This window comes from Limulus polyphemus, unplaced genomic scaffold (genome assembly GCF_000517525.1).
Source record: "Limulus polyphemus unplaced genomic scaffold, Limulus_polyphemus-2.1.2 Scaffold241, whole genome shotgun sequence".
NCBI lineage: Eukaryota > Metazoa > Arthropoda > Merostomata > Xiphosura > Limulidae > Limulus > Limulus polyphemus.
In genome coordinates this window covers 81,641-98,379 of record NW_013665851.1, presented here as the reverse complement: position 1 = coordinate 98,379, position 16,739 = coordinate 81,641, and the positions used below count along the sequence as shown (strand labels likewise).

Genomic DNA, 16,739 nt, shown 5'->3' with positions numbered 1-16,739 from the left:
CTTTACGTTGAGTATCTGGTGTAAAATTTAATAGTATCTGCTAATCGTTATGCAGCTAAAGTTCGCTTTCTATTAACAAAATTAACGTACGATAAAGAAGCGATATAGGTAACTCAAATCAAATTTTAATAAGAAGAAAAGATACCGACGGAACTCTCAAAGTTCGAACAATTACAACCGATTCCGCTAGGTGGAGTTTATTACAACTTAAAGAAAAGACCATTTTCAGATAACACTTTTTAGCGTCTAATACTGGCAGGGTGTGTGTTTACATGAGATTTATTGTATAGTTGTTCAGGGAACACTTTAACTTCTAGCTCGTTCACTCAGATCATAAAGATATGTTCAGATCAGGGATTTATAATTTCCAAAACAGGGATATCCCTTGTTTTATAAACATTTGTTAAGTTTTAACAAACAAGATGTGTTCTATAAACATGTTGTCAGCTATGGCATACAAATAATATTCCTATAAACAATTAGCCATTATTATTCAACAAAGGATGTTCTTATAAAAAATTGGAAGACTTTAATGCAAGACATTTTCTTATGCATAGTTTATTTACTATACTCCGTAACATACGAATTTTATCAAAATATTAAATACATTTCAGATAATTACTTTGAGCAACAACAACAACAAATCAATTTCACGGAGTGAGGTAAGACGGTCCCTTTCGGTAAAACGGACATCCCTTATATATATATCCAGTTATGACATACTGCCATCTACAAAGACTTATACGTAACTATAGCTTATGTGAACACGCGCAAAAACACATTGACGACAGGTCCAAATGTGGATTTTCAAAGTGCAACTCCTATTACTTGCTTTTAAACAGCTTTGACCTAAGGGTAAGCACTATGATGTTTAGATGATTACAAAGTAGATATTTCACGGATTGTTACTCTGTTGATTTCAGACAATAAAGAATTATAGACAATCGACAAACAATTCAAGTACATTGATGTTTTATAACGTGCAACTGCTTTACGATGAGTGGCTTAGAGTAAAACGGCCCACCAAAGGGCCATCTTACCTCAGACCGATGACGTATTTTTCCCGCCTTAGTTTTAGGGCCCATTGACAATCTTTACACAAACATTGTAACTCAAGTTATTTTGCGCCATTGTTATAGATAATGCCAAAATCGTTTAAACGACGGCTCAAGGAATTTGATTGTGAATGATAAATGCAGTATTTATTTGAAATAACAGTTATGAGTTATATGGGACCTGAAGACGAAAGACTTTTGAAACATCGTCATCTATACTTGTGTTTTGTTGTTGTTTTACTTCCAGTATACTCATCATGAATGCTCTCCCTAAACAATCTATCAAAGAATAGACGGGAGTCATTTTATCCAAATTTGGGAGTCATTATAGGTAAAACAGCCTCAACTACATGCAATTATTTTTTTATACCTAAGTAAGGTCTGTGCCCAATCTTCGTTTTAACTGGAAATGATACTTATAATAAAACATGCTTCATTTTAAAACATTTTGTTTTTTTATAACGTCTATCATAATTGATCAAAACCGCATTCAGTGCAGTAACAACCTCTGTTGGTTAGCAACAAACCTTCATTCAACTTCACTCTATCTATCTCTCACAAAAACAATGGAGTAGAAAACTACCTGAACTATATCCAGAGGACTGAGTACATTATATTAAAACATTTTTGAATATGCAAATCAGCGAGTCAAAGGACAATTACAAATGATTTAAAATCGCAATGGAATTACACGTTTTAAGCCTACATTTTCACATTGTTTGGTGTTTCGTAGGTATTATTTTGTCATCGAAAAGTTGTCGCTTTTGAACACAAGATATTCAGACAATTAAATCATAAAGATCTATTCAAATCGGGGATTTATCATTTTCAAGACAGGGATATCCTTTGTAATTAATGGTATTGGAAAATAAAAAGACATGGATCAACTTGGTACATCACAAACATCCAGAAAGAGCACAAACATTTGTTATTTTTCTTTAATTGTTCTTCAGGAGCATTCCACTAAAACATAAACCGTAACTGACCGTTTCAAATGGTCGTTTATTTCGAGTATTAAAATATCTTCTATACACCAATATGCAGTACAGAAATTAAATAATGAGACCTGCAATAAACTGCCCTCCAGTCGTGGTAAGTAAAGTGCAGTGTATTTTAACAGGTGAGAACCCATGAAAGAAAGGTCAATGGCAAAAATCCATCCGCGTGCCTCAGGCAGTATAATCAACAAGGATTTCCATCAGAAAAAGCGACACACGTCACGTGAACACAAGTTTCTTCCACGACATATCCGTACAACCGTTGCAAACTTGAGAAAGAAATGGGTATTCGTGCTATTCGATACGAAGACATGCCTGTCAATTCTTTGGATTTTTGTGCGATAAGACTGTCTAAAATGAATTGTGGAAAATTAGCAAGGAGGAGAGGCGTGTTTTCGACTGCAGCCTTTTACAATAAAAACTAAAATGTAGAGCTATTGTTAAGATGCACGACTGTCAGATAGAGTATGACGGACGTTGTCACATGAAATGTAACGACGTAATGATGTTCCAAAATCATTTTAAAGTAACGTACTCAACCTGTGTATTCCTTCAATTTCCAGATTTGAAATTTTGTTGGAGAATATTTCTCTTCGATATTCTTTATTTGTTTTCAGTTAGGTGATTGAGGGACTTTATCCTTTTCTGCTGGAATAAATTTTCTGTATGAAGAAGATCTGAGAGATTTATGAGAGGCTTGTCACTTAAATCAAAGGAATGTGTATATTTTTAATGTCCTTTCTCACACACGTGGCCCAAATATTGGCATAGAAACACCGATTCATAGTTTCAACATAATGTTTTGTATACTTAGAAGTGACGTAACTCTGTAGCGTGTGCACAGGAAATAAAGATTCGTACGTAAAAGAAACCTTCAACGTGTCTCTCTTATACATATCGTTATGCAGCAAAACTTCAAATATTTACATGTTAATAGCTACCATATGTTAAATAATTCACAGAGAAACATTAATTTTAGTACCTCCCTCAGTTTAGTTTACTTTAGACGCCCAGTGTACTTTATCATTCCATAACAAACCTGTATGGTATACTGAATCAACAATCTTTAATATCTGACACATTTGGTTTTCTGTATAAGCGCCACCTACAATATTCTCACAGGACAGAACCAACGCGTTATGTTCTTTGTAACACCTAATTAAATAAAAAATAATAGTTCGAGTCTGTTTCGAGATTTTATGTTCACCAATTTACCACCTATCAGAAACAAATGGAAACACACGAATTATAATCCTAGAAAAACACCAAATTACTTTATATGATATTCTCTGATGTTTCATTATTTTGAAAGTTTTTTTCATGAGGACTTCAAAATGTTTTATTCAGCGTACCTTCCTTTCACAGATTTGTTTGTTTGTTTCGGATTTTTGTGCAAGGCTACAAACAGGAGTTCATAATTTTGAGCTGATGGACTAGAGGGAAGACAGCTTGCCAACAGCAACCACCACCAACTCTTGAACTACTCTTTTATGATCGAAAGTATCTATCTGCAATGGACTCAGCGCAGGGATCTAGCCCCAATTTTAGCACTATGAATTATCAAGATTACCCTCGGGACACGGGGCGGGGGAATGTAATGTTTCAGTCTTCTTAATCTGTGAGCTAGATTACTAAGATAAAGGGTTCGGTCACATCAATGAAACCAATTCGATTGCTATTAGCAAAATTAACATAGAAATAATACAATAAAGGAGCGATATATGTACCTCAAATCAAACTTTAATAAAAGCAAAAGTTACTGATGAAACTCTCGAAATTTGAACAACTATAACCAATTCCAGTAAAGAGTTATTGAGTGAAGTTCATTACAACTTACAGAAAAGGCCATTTTCACTCCTTTAATGTGGTCAATATAGGAAAATAAAAACCCACAAAGAAAAACACTTCGTGTATGATGTAAATTATTAAATCTGTCATCCTTTTTTTTTCTTGTAGAGTTGTGTGTGACTGCAGTAGCTTTTGTGATTTGTATGATGTTTGTTTTAATATCTTATCCCCCCGCGGGACAGCAGTAAGGTTACGGTCTTACAACGCTAAAATCCGGGGCTTAATTCCCTGCGGTAAACACATAAGATAGACCAATGTGGGTTTGTTCTAAAACAAACAATTTAATATCTTATCCCAAGTGTTCGGTTTTAGCATCGTAAATCAAATGCTATTGATTTCGTTCTTATCATAATATCCATTTCATTGTTCAATTTCTCCATCATATGTAAGACACACGTAAGTTGATGACTGAAGTGGCATCAGGCCCAGGTGACACTAGCGACATCTCTCCACCTTCTCCATGTAAGACACACGTAAGTTGATGACTGAAGTGGCATCAGGCCCAGGTGACACTAGCGACATCTTCTCTCCACCTTCTCCATGTAAGAGACACGTAAGTTTACGACTCAAGTGACATTAAGACCAGGTAACACTAGCGACATCTTCCCTCCACCTTCTCCATGTAAGACACACGTAAGTTGATGACTGAAGTGGCATCAGGCCCAGGTGACACTAGCGACATCTTCTCTCCACCTTCTCCATGTAAGAGACACGTAAGTTTACGACTCAAGTGACATTAAGACCAGGTAATACTAGTGACTTCCTCTCTCCACCTTCTCCATGTAAGAGACACAGAAGTTGACGACTCAAGTGACATCAAGATCAGGTGACACTAGTAACATCTCTCCATCTTCTCCATGTAAGAGACATATAAGTTGAGATTCTAACTGTAGGTATTGACACCTTTCTCCTGCCATTTCTACATTAGACACACGAAAGTTGAAAACCCAGTTTCATTGCTGTACAGCTTCCTTCCGTCATCTCCATACAAGAGAAAAGGAAGTTGAGAACACAGGAAGTGAACATATATGAATGTTCAGAGAACATTGTATCGTCTAATACCAGCATGGATTATGAATATACAAGATTTGTAACAACAGCGGTTAATATGTATGTACAGGATTTGTTGTATGGTTGTTTGTTTGTTTTGAATTTCGCGCAAAGCTACACGAGGGCTATCTGCGCTAGCCGTCCCTAATTTAGCAGTGTAAGACTAGAGGGAAGGCAGCTAGTCATCACCACCCACCGCCAACTCTTGGGCTACTCTTTTACCAACGAATAGTAGGATTGACCGTTACATTATAACGCCCCCACGGCTGAAAGGACGAGCATGTTTGGTGTGATGGGGATTCGAACCCGCGACCCTCAGATTGCGAGTCGGATACCCTAACCACCTGGCCATGCCGGGCCTTTATGATTGTTCAGAGAACACTTTAACGTTCTATATCATCAGGAGTCATATATATATATATATATACACGGCTGGGAGTGTGTATACATAAGAGTTATTCTATAGTTGTTCAGGGAATACTTTAACGTCTAATACCTGTTAGAAGTGTGTATACATAAGTTGTTCTATAGTTGTTCAGGGAACACTTTAACGTCTAATACCGACAGGGAGTTTGTATACATAAGATTTGTTCTATATTTATTCAGGGAACACTTTAACGTCTGATATCGGAAAGTGTCGTGTAAATACACGATTTGTTCTACAGTTGTTACAGGAACACTTTAACGTCTAATACCGGCAAGTGTTGTGTAAATACACGATTTGTTCTTAGTGCTTTTGAATGCTTGATGCTGGCATTAAGAGAAGTACAAGATTTGTTCAATAAATTTACTGAAAAATGTTTTTTTACATGTTTTTAGAACCATGTAACCCAGAAATAGATGTCGGTACTAAAAACAATAGAAAATTAAAAAGAATCTGAAAAAATTCAAAACGCAGTAAATCTGAAATATAAGTTGTAGAACAAACAGAGAAGCCTTAAAATAGGTCGCCTAGCAATGTACACGTATTACAGACGTAAGGAAAGTGAAGAAATAAGATTTAAAACTATCAAGATGGGCAATAGAAAGGGAGTTCAACACGAGCAATGTAAGAAAACTCCAGAATCATAAGAATATATATATATATATTACAGTAGTGTCTGTTATATGTTGTACGTCCATGAACTCCAGAATCATAAGAATATATATATATATATACATATTATAGTAGTGTCTGTTATATGTTGTACGTCCATGAACTCCAGAATCATAAGAATATATATATATATATACATATTATAGTAGTGTCTGTTATATGTTGTACGTCCATGAACTCCAGAATCATAAGAATATATATATATATATATATATTATAGTAGTTTCTATTATATGTTGTACGTCCATGTAACTATTTCGCAGGGTGTGCACGGATCTTCACCAAAACTGGTATGGAGGTTCATTAGGTCCATGCGGGGCTACATACAAATTTTCAGCTTAGAATTTTGCGTTTTGCGGTTTTTATAGCTATTTTTGCGTTTTTTACCACTACTTCGCCCCCTTTTGATGAATCTTCACCAAATTTAGCATGGAGGTTTGTTGGGTCCATGCGGAGATACATGGAAACTTGCGGTATCACATTTTGTGTTTTGTAGTTTTTATGGGCGATTATTTTTTACAATTATATATATTTGTTATAATTTGTTTGTTTGTAATTAAGCACAAAGCTACACAATGGGCTATCTGTGCTCTGTCCACCACGGGTATCTAAACCCGGATTCTAGCGTTGTAAGTCCGCAGACATACCTCTGTGCCACTGGTGGGCATAATTTTCTATAAGAGAAGCCACCTTTCATGTCCTAAGATAACTTTTCATTAATCACGTACTCTTGTACTCCAGCTAGTAAATATACATGTATGTTTTCCGATATACAGTACGAGTTTATAACATACATCAGATTCTAATAGCTTAGAATTTAAAAAGGGAATTCATATCATAGACAAGGAACATATGCCATCAAAACTACCTTATAAAAAGTTGAATAAGAAGTTCCCCTAGATATCTCCGAGTATACCATCTAGTTTTCAACTGAAGATATAGAATAAATGTTACATAGTTTCCACAGTTTATGTTCACTTCCACAAAGTAAGCGAAATATTACACGTGTTTCTAGAACTTCGCACTACGTGAACAACATGAGTAAGTTTTTGACATGACGATGCAGGATACACATCTTTTAGAGTTTTATTGCCTATGGCCAGATCCTTCTACCTCCTCAAACAGAATACTGGAATCTAAAGAGCTACAATAGAGATCTTTGTTTACTTATATTACCTGTCTTCCCTTTACCAACTCAAGAGCAATATTGGAATTCAAAAGAGTTATAATAGAGCACTAGGTTTACTTATATTACCTATATTTCTTTTACCAACTCAAGAGAGTTACAATAGAGCACTACGTTTACTTATATTACCTATATTCCTTTTACCAACTCAAGAGGAATATTGGAATCCAAAAGAGTTACATTAGAGCACTACGTTTACTTATATTACCTATATTTCTTTTACCAACTCAAAAGGAATATCGGAATCCAAATAAGTTACAATACAGCACTACGTGTACTTTCTACTTCTACTCATATTTGGTCTTATAATGGACAGGTATTATTGACTACGGAATAGTGTACAGAGAAACATTTTAAATTCAAATAAAAAAAAGAGCAATAATCCATTTGATTTACCAGATTTTCCAGTTCCATCTTTTCCAAATACCACAATGTGTGCTGTATGTACATCCTCCTGGGCTTGGCCGGCGGACTCAACGACAGGAACAGGATCCCCATTGTTGGATTGCTCATCTTTGTTTAAGACATCGACAGGAACAGGATCTCCATTGTTGGATTGCTCATCTTTGTTTAAGATATCGACAGGAACAGGATCCCCATTGTTGGATTGCTCATCTTTGTTTAAGACATCGACAGGAACAGGATCTCCATTGTTGGATTGCTCATCTTTGTTTAAGACATCGACAGGAACAGGATCTCCATTGTTGGATTGCTCATCTTTGTTTAAGACATCTCCGCTCTCCGGTGTTACTGCTTCGGCAAGAAGCTCATTTTCTTCAGCAGCATCCATTCACCCAGAGCACTTGGTTAAGACTGATGATACTACTCGTGTCACGCGAAACTTCCCAATCTAAACCGTAGGTTGAGATATTAAGTGGCTTAGGTTTGGAAGAATGCCAGTTTCAGATAAACAAGATGTTATTTTCCAGCGGAAACTATGATCAATCAAATACGGACTTAAACCCTAAGAAGTGTTTTGTTTAACCGAGGACGGTTAACAAGCGGCGGCAACCACAACAACGCCGGGGTCGTGCGGAAAACCCAAGTGCTTCGTGGTGGCAAACCCTTCTCTGAGTTCGACAGTTACATAGATAAATGTGTGTGTTGATGAATGAGGTTGGCATTCACCTTACCAGCTATGTATAGTCTTGGCTGAGTTGGGAGTTTCGCATTTCTCCCCCTCTCCCCAAAGCCGGTCTTCGTTACATCAGCAATAACAAAAAAAAAAAAAAAAGGAAAACGGTTGAAGCCAACCGGCGATGATCTAAAAGAACCTGTTGTTTGCTTTAATTAAATTCACGCTGATTTCATTTCAGGATGACTGGTTAAAGGTCACAGTGTCAATAGGGAAATATCTACGTGCGCTACTAGAAAATGTTGAAATTATGTACAATGTTATCCAGTGTAATTTGATTTTGTTTGTTTTTTATTAAGCTCATCTGTTTATAGGCGAGTTGATCGTTAGCGAAAAGCTATGAACGTCGTTTGTGTTTAAAAACTGGCACATAAATAAGACAGTTATTGTCAAGAGGTGTCATGCAGAAGAACATAAATCGTAATACTAGAATACTGATCTTTTAAGAACTATCTATTCTTTAGGAGGGATAGTTAACTTTAAAATTATATTACACTCTTACTACAGTAATGCTGCATCTCTAATTACGCAAATTCACGTTAAATATATTCGCTAGAGTTGTTAACGAATGTTTAATGGTATTGGTGTTTATTTTGTTAATTACGTTAGAGTCGTTCTCGAAACTGTCTCCACTACATCATTCTCAGCAAGAGTAGATCTTAAAATAATGTTTATATTCTTATTTGTATATTACATTATAAGAGTACGAAAAGCGTTATTTGTGACTGAACGAATAACGTCAAATATTAATCTTGTGTCAAATGGATAATGCAGCTGACAGTGTATGGAAAGACGAGTTCCAGAATATATTTTGAACCAATGAGACATAACATTTAGAGCAAATAAAAAAAATAGTCACACAAAGTCAAGCAACTGATACATCTCCTAATAGCTTCATTTGAAATAAAACCATAAAACGTTTCGCCCTAAGAAATGCAGGTCTAGGTGCCAAATCCTCTTTTTTTTTCCCCTCTCAATTTGTTCTCGAGCTTTGACTGTCTATCGAAATCCCAATTTGCTACCATTATAACGACAGTGGCTGACCTTCAGTGTGACCTTGACCCTTGTGCTCTATTTACCAAAAGTTAATCAATTGATGTTTGAGAGAGAACTTAACTTTTGTACTAAATTTCATCAAAATCAGATAAAACATTTCGAGTTAAAGTGTTCACACACACATACCCAGAATAGTGAACACAATACTCCAACTGCGGGGCTTGGGTAAAACCCATTGGTTAGAAAAACAAACTCTGTATTTCTTCACTTCTGTTAGTAAATTATAGGACAATATCCATATAAACAGGATTGAATTAAACATATTGTGTAAATAAATCGTAACAAGAAACACACACAGAAAAAATACAAGTCATGACACTTTCTATCCTAGATTTCAATATAATATTACAAACTATTAGATGTTACGACCAATTCTTGGAACATATACACAAATAATAGACATTATATTGATTAAAAGGCTCGATTTTCCAAAAGGGAACAAGCTGAAAACTAAAAAAAAAAAATTCTTTCCCCTTTTGGATTTCGATTTATTTGATGTTTATGTAATGTTATTTTGATGTACCTATTTTCCAGTTTGTTTCGTGTCTCTTCGATATTGTTTTCTGATGTTTATGCCTCATTCAAGATTATTTTAAAGCATAGAATGAAACTCCGTTTATTTTAACTTTACACATTTCTCAAGTATCACACTTTTGTTTTCTTAATTTACCTAAATAATTTATTTATATATATATATATATATATAAAAGACTTGAGAAAGCTCAACAAAGAAACATATAATCAAAACGTTTGAAAAATATGTATCAAGTAAATACTAATGTAAATATACGAAATATGAAAAAGAAAGAAAGAAAAGACAGAAAAAGCTTAGATTTCAGCCCTTTCCATAAAGTATAAGATGAAATCAGGCCATGGCAAATTAAACATCCTTTGACCAGACATGTCATTTGTGAAGACGCAGTCAGTAATACGGACTGTAAAGTAGTATTTGAATAAATGTAAAAGTTACATCTCATGGTAAAACTAAATCATTTTCGAATTGGTTTTCTTTTTATAACCTAAACATTGCCCCTTGGTGGTTCAGCGATAAAAATCGGGTTTCGATACTCGCGATGGGCACAGCATAGAGATATCATTTTGTAGCTTTGTGCTTAACATCAAACAACCAAAACAAATTATTTTAGGGCTATTTAATGTTCAGAAATAACTCTAAGCACGTCTCCTATTGTTTACTTTTTTGTTGTATTCAAGAACATCGATGTCCTAAAGATAAAATTTAAAAGTACCCGCAAAACGCTGGCCCAGATCTGTTAAGCGGAGAATAAATTAAACATTGATAGAGGAAATCAAACAAATACGAGTTCATCTTGAAATGTATAAAACAATTACAGCTCTCTGTGTTGTTTGTCGTGCTGGGGTTGAAGAGATAGAAATCAAGAGCAAAAAAAAAAACAACAAAAACAAACAAACAAACATCAAGAGAGAGAATTCTTGAAATACCTGACTTAAATAATCTAGGAGAAACAAAGAAATTTCAGTATCCTAAAATTCCACAAGTTTCGTACTTTAAACAATGGTTTACACGCAATTTTAAGTCAAGCAAATTGTTCAGGTTTTTGTATTAACTTTTTTTGAACAGGTGCCTTCTGAGAAACATTTACAGAAACACATACACGCTAGCTTGAGACTTAAGAACAAAGGTAAGTAGTTGCTACCTATATAAAATGCTTAGCATGCATTTATGACCTTGGGACTTCCCGTCAAAGAGAATGTCAAAACTACATGTAGAAATTGCACAGAAATTTAGAAAAAAAATTAAGCGAATACAGAGGTTGAGGACGTTATGTTAAAAAAGTTTTGGAGCCTCAGCACGTTGTTACAGTCAATGTTGCTACGTCCTGTCACGCTCTGTCTGATGACCGTGCACCTTGAAAATAGCCCTGGAGTATAGTTTCTATTGCCGTCGTAAGGCTGTCATGTCCAAACACAACGCTTCCTCCCTGTGTCTTTCCATAATACATCTAATGTTAGAAGACGACAAATTTGCAGCGCCAGTTTCAACAATCTGATCATACAGAAATTTATAGACGCTGCAACCAGCGACTTAATATGTATGTTTTCGTACAGAACAGCATGAACACCCCTTTCATTTTCAGCTGTTTGAGGTATGCGATGACTGAACGGATGTGTCGTGGAAGAAACTTGTGTACACGTGACCTATGTTGCTTTTCCAAATGGATATATTTCTTGATTATATTGCATATTGTTGCCTGGGGCACGTGGACAGCTAATTTCACTGACTTTTATGTTCGTATATTCTCGCCTGTAAGAAGACGTTTTGATGTAATGTACTCAACCCTCGGTACATTTAAACAAAAGATATTCTATAAAGTTATGGAAAAGTGAAAATCATGACTATTTCTGTCATTATATTTTTCACCAGAAACTTTGATTACCAGTTTAATATATAGCGTATGCAGGTGTTTTGTATTTATAATTTGTTTCCATACTTTTTTCACTGAACTTAATTCCTAATATTAATTAATTTGAAATTAGTTGAACCTTTTAAGTCAAGTTTCAGTTGAAAGCATATTTAATTTAAAATGGGCATTTTTGATTTATAAAAGTTTTGCTCTTTAATTATCATTATTATAGAGAGGAACAGTTTTAAAACTTAGAAAATATAAATTGATTGGGTTACGTTATAGATGATATATTAAACAAATAAGTCACAAGTTCTTGGCTTGTCAGTTATTTTCCAAATATATCAATGTATTACGTACAATACCCTATACATTACAGTATTCTCAATTCAAATTTATTAAACCAAACTATAACATTTATTAAAAATTAAATAAAGTATATATAGTTTATTTTGATTAGTCCTAATTATTTAACTGACCTTACTTTTAGGAACAAATGACATGAAAAACTAATATCAAAAATATAAATATTTTATTGACTTAGTGTTTTTTTACAATCTTTATTTTTTCTTAAGTAGGACATATTTCTGTAGATCTGCTCCACAGGGTTTGCATCTTCTGGTTGTATCACATTTCTCCCAGTACATTTGCCATGCTAGCTTTAGTCTTAACTGACCTCCAATGTTCTATTTGGTAAAATAAAAAAGTTAGAAAAACCACAAGAATAACATTCTACTTATATGTTATTATTCAATATATTCTACTTTATAAATTCATTAAACATATGTCTATCTGTAAACCAAGCAACTACACAGCTGGAAATAAATGCTCTTGTTCTACAAGAGAAGACATAACTCTTATTGACATATATATATACAAGCAAAAGTACCAGTCCCCAGTGAAGGGAATTTTAAGTTAATCTATCAATTTAAATTATTTCATGAACTTTAGAAAGGTTAATTGTGTTACAATATTGGTTTCACCGGGAGCCAAAAGTCTGAGCTACTTAAACCATGGAAAGTAATTGTTGAAATTTCAGTCACGCTATGGGCCACTCAACAATAACATACGGTAAATCTACATTTTTATTCTTTAAGTTATGTTACATTTTGAAATATGAATGGTAATGTGATTAATTCCCAAAAATTTAGTGTAGAATATTCTGCTTGCGAAATATAGTTTGACATCAACAGTATTCATGCCTGTGTTCCCGTCATTTTAAAAGTGAATGTTGAGCTTTGCTTCCGTGCGCAGCTTTTCAAACGGGAGACAGACGAACGCTCGGACTGACATCATGGTTCTAGTTGGAATTTAATTTATTTTCTTGCTCTGTTATGTCTGGTCCAACTTGTACTTCACATTGTTTAGTTCAGGTTCTATCTGTTGAGCTTATAATAAATTATTCTGGCCAAATAGTTTTCTGACCATTATTGTGTTTGTTGTTTCCCAGCCAGCCTGATGAACTCTGTATTTAACGAAAAAGCGTCGTAGGCAATGGATATAACGTGGTTAAAGTACGATTATACACTCTTCTTCTTCTTAAACTTCCTAAGGAACTAAATGAAGAATTTAGTGTTAAAAATATAATAGGCTTAATACTAATGTCCTATAATAAGTGCAATTAAATGATAATACTGCTCTGCCAGCTTATAAAATATGTTCACACCATAATAATTTAATTACTAGTTTAATACATAGTATATACTGATGTTACTTAATTATAATTTGCTTACATGTTTATTTTCACGGAATTTGTCTCTTAATACTAGTTAATTTTAAATTAGTTAAAGTTTGGTTTTATCTAAGCTCTAGGAGCCTTATATTAATTAAAAGAAAAGTCTTACAAATTATTTTAATCGTTTGAGGCAGCAAATTAAGAAAAAAACAACTTTATTTTTTACACAACACAATATAAATGCATATGAACAACGGGATACTCTATGCTTTATAACTATTGGCTGTTTGAAAACTTTTCAAGAAACAAATTACTTTTAGTGGCGGAACAGCTTTTCAAATGAGAAATTTCCAAAATAATTAAAATAGAATATTACACAAGTAATAATCGTCCCTCGGTATTGAAGCTTTTAAGCCTTATTATGCTCCAATGAATAAATAGCTACAATTGAAAAACATGAGACATTAACAAATAATCATAATTTAACACGGCTGCATTTAAACTTAGAAAAATAATATGTGTCTATAACTGAATAAAGGTATATTGTACATTAGTTATGGAAGGGCGACATTCATGACAGTTTGAATCATTACATTCATATGATGATAGAAATGCAATCTTGAAGTTTGAAAAGCCTTTCATTCATGTAAGGGCGACATTCATGACAGTTTGAACCATTACATTCATATGGATGAAAGAAGTGCAATCTTGAAGTTTGGAAAGCCTTTCATTCATGTAAAATTCCCAGAAGTTCGATTATTACGTAGCTGGTGGAAGAGCTAAATGCAAGAAGCAAACGTTGGTGATAAATGTGAATTTTTTCATAGGAAGAATGAGAGAAATGGGTTATGGTAGAGATTTTTTTATGATATTGAAATAAGGTCTTTTAGAGATATATTTAATGATGCTGAAATGGGGTCCTTCAGATATCTGTTTTATGATATTAAAATAGGTTCTTATAGAGATATGTTTTATGATGCAGAAATGAGATCCTTTAAAGATCTGTTTTATGATATTGAAATGGGGTCCTTTAGAGATCTGTTTTATGATGTTGAAATAGGTTCTTTTAGAGATCTATTTTATAAAGATGAAATGAGTTCCTTTAAGGATCTGTTTTATGATGTTGAAGTGGGGTCCTTTAGAGATCTGTTTATGATATTGAAATGGGTTCTTTTAGAGATCTGTTTTATGAAGCTGAAATGAGTTCCTTTAAATATCTGTTTTATGATGTTGAAGTGGGGTCCTTTAGAGATCTGTTTATGATATTGAAATGGGTTCTTTTAGAGATCTGTTTTATGAAGCTGAAATGAATTCCTTTAAAGATCTGTTTTATGATGTTGAAATGGGGTCCTTTAGAGATCTGTTTATGATGTTGAAATGGGTTCTTTTAGAGATATGTTTTATGAAGCTGAAATGAGTTCCTTTAAAGATATGTTTTATGATGTTGAAGTGAGGTCCTTTAGAGATCTGTTTTATGATGTTCAAATGGGGTTCTTTAGAGATTTCTTTTATGATGTTTGATGTTTATTATTTAGGTGCACAATTCGGATAGCACCTTGAACAATAACGTTTCTAAATTGGCTCATTTGGCTCATCATTGTTATTTCAAACCTACAAAAGCAAGCAGTCAAACTATAAATTAATGTAATTCTTTAAACTCATACTTATAAAAAACTCTAAATAATTAAAGCTTGCTACTCATGAATTATTTTCAAAAAGTCCAGTCAACAATTTTAAATTTTAACTGAAAACTAATTTTGTCCAAAACTAAGATTGGAATTTAAATTTCAGAGTTTAAAACCTATTACCCCTTTAACACTTCCCGGATGTCTTAGGGGTGCATATCAAGTTTGGTTAAGATCGGTGAACAACTATATTGCCATGAAAGATATTGACACAGACAGACAGTAGACCCTTAGAGAGTGATGAGGGGGGTGGATCATACCGAACACCGACTCCTCTTTGTCACACCTTAGGGGCCAAGTTTGATTGAGAGTGGTCAAGATGTGTAGCGCGAAAAGTGCTTTATACGTAAAAATATTAAATATTATGCGTGTATATTTGTCGACACAGTGAGAGAAGGTAATTCCTGTAAAGTAAATACTACTTTTGGTAAATACATTTTCAAGGGTTTCGAAGTTGGATTAACTTTAGTTTAGCTGATTTTAGCCTATGGAATTTTATTTATTTTTTATTTTACCAACTCTGAAAACCGTGACATGATTCACGAGGGTTAAAAGTAAAGTGGAAATGTTCACCAATTTACAGATGCAAGTGACTTAGAACTAAACCACGATTAATTTTTTTTATTACTGAACGAATTAATGTCTTACTCATATTTGAACGTTTCAAGCGTACTTGTAATTATTTTTCATAAATTACAAAGTTCCTACAAAACTTTCTTTGTCTTATGTACATTAATGATTTTGATATGATCATAATTGGTATATTAATAAAAGTTTACTACGACATTAAACTTGGGATTTCTAGCTGCACTGAGGATGTTGAGGTACTACATAATGACTTATAGTTGGCATATGATTTTAAATTATAATAAGTGCAACATTTGGGTTATCATAATACAGATCATACGTTTAATATAGATAGGAAGTCATTTAATGGCGTGACTGGAGAAAATGATCTTGGCATAGTGATGGATAAGCCACTTATCCCATCTAGACAGAGCTCTGTCGCTAGTAGTAAAACTAAAAAAAAATTAGGGTGTGTTTGATGACATATTGGTTACAAGTAAAAAAGTTAATTATTTCTATAGAACTTATTAGTTAGACTTTACTTGGAATACTGAAAGAAATGATATGGACTTATTGGAAAGGTTCCATAGAAGAGTTATTAGGATGATTATGGGAATACGTTAAGATATCTTCTTTTCTCTTGAGAAAAAAAAAGAATAAAAGGTAATCTCAGTTTGTAAGATTATCCGGGATTAAAGCCTCCGATTTCTTTCTCTTTTATTCTGGAAACAATAATATGGGAGACGGTGTGTTGTTAGGAAGAAGTAGGCTAAGTTCCGGTTATGACAATTTTATTTTTCTAACAGGATTATTGGCTTATGGAATTATTTGCCATTGTAAGTAGGGGAAGTTGGAACATGAAAATAGTTTAAGAGAGGGTATCGATTACTTTGTGAAAAATATAAGGTAGTTTTAAATTTTTACTTTCGAAAGAGTAAGTGTGTAAGCAAAGCAGCCTTGTAGGGGCAAGAAGTCCCTTGTTCTCTGTGTGTTATGCTATGAAA

The 16,739-nt window shown here is 33.8% G+C and overlaps 1 protein-coding gene across 1 annotated transcript in view; it reads right to left on the bottom strand.

Moving 5' to 3' along the window:
* LOC106478682 (ras-related and estrogen-regulated growth inhibitor-like) overlaps nt 1-8,333 on the bottom strand; it is a 38,006-nt gene extending 29,673 nt beyond the window's left edge. The window contains exon 1 of the mRNA XM_013939243.2: nt 7,630-8,333. Coding sequence (XP_013794697.1) covers nt 7,630-8,023 — 394 coding nt within the window. The 5' untranslated portion in view covers nt 8,024-8,333. The remainder of the gene's footprint in view (nt 1-7,629) is intronic.
* Nucleotides 8,334-16,739: the final 8,406 nt, after the last annotated feature.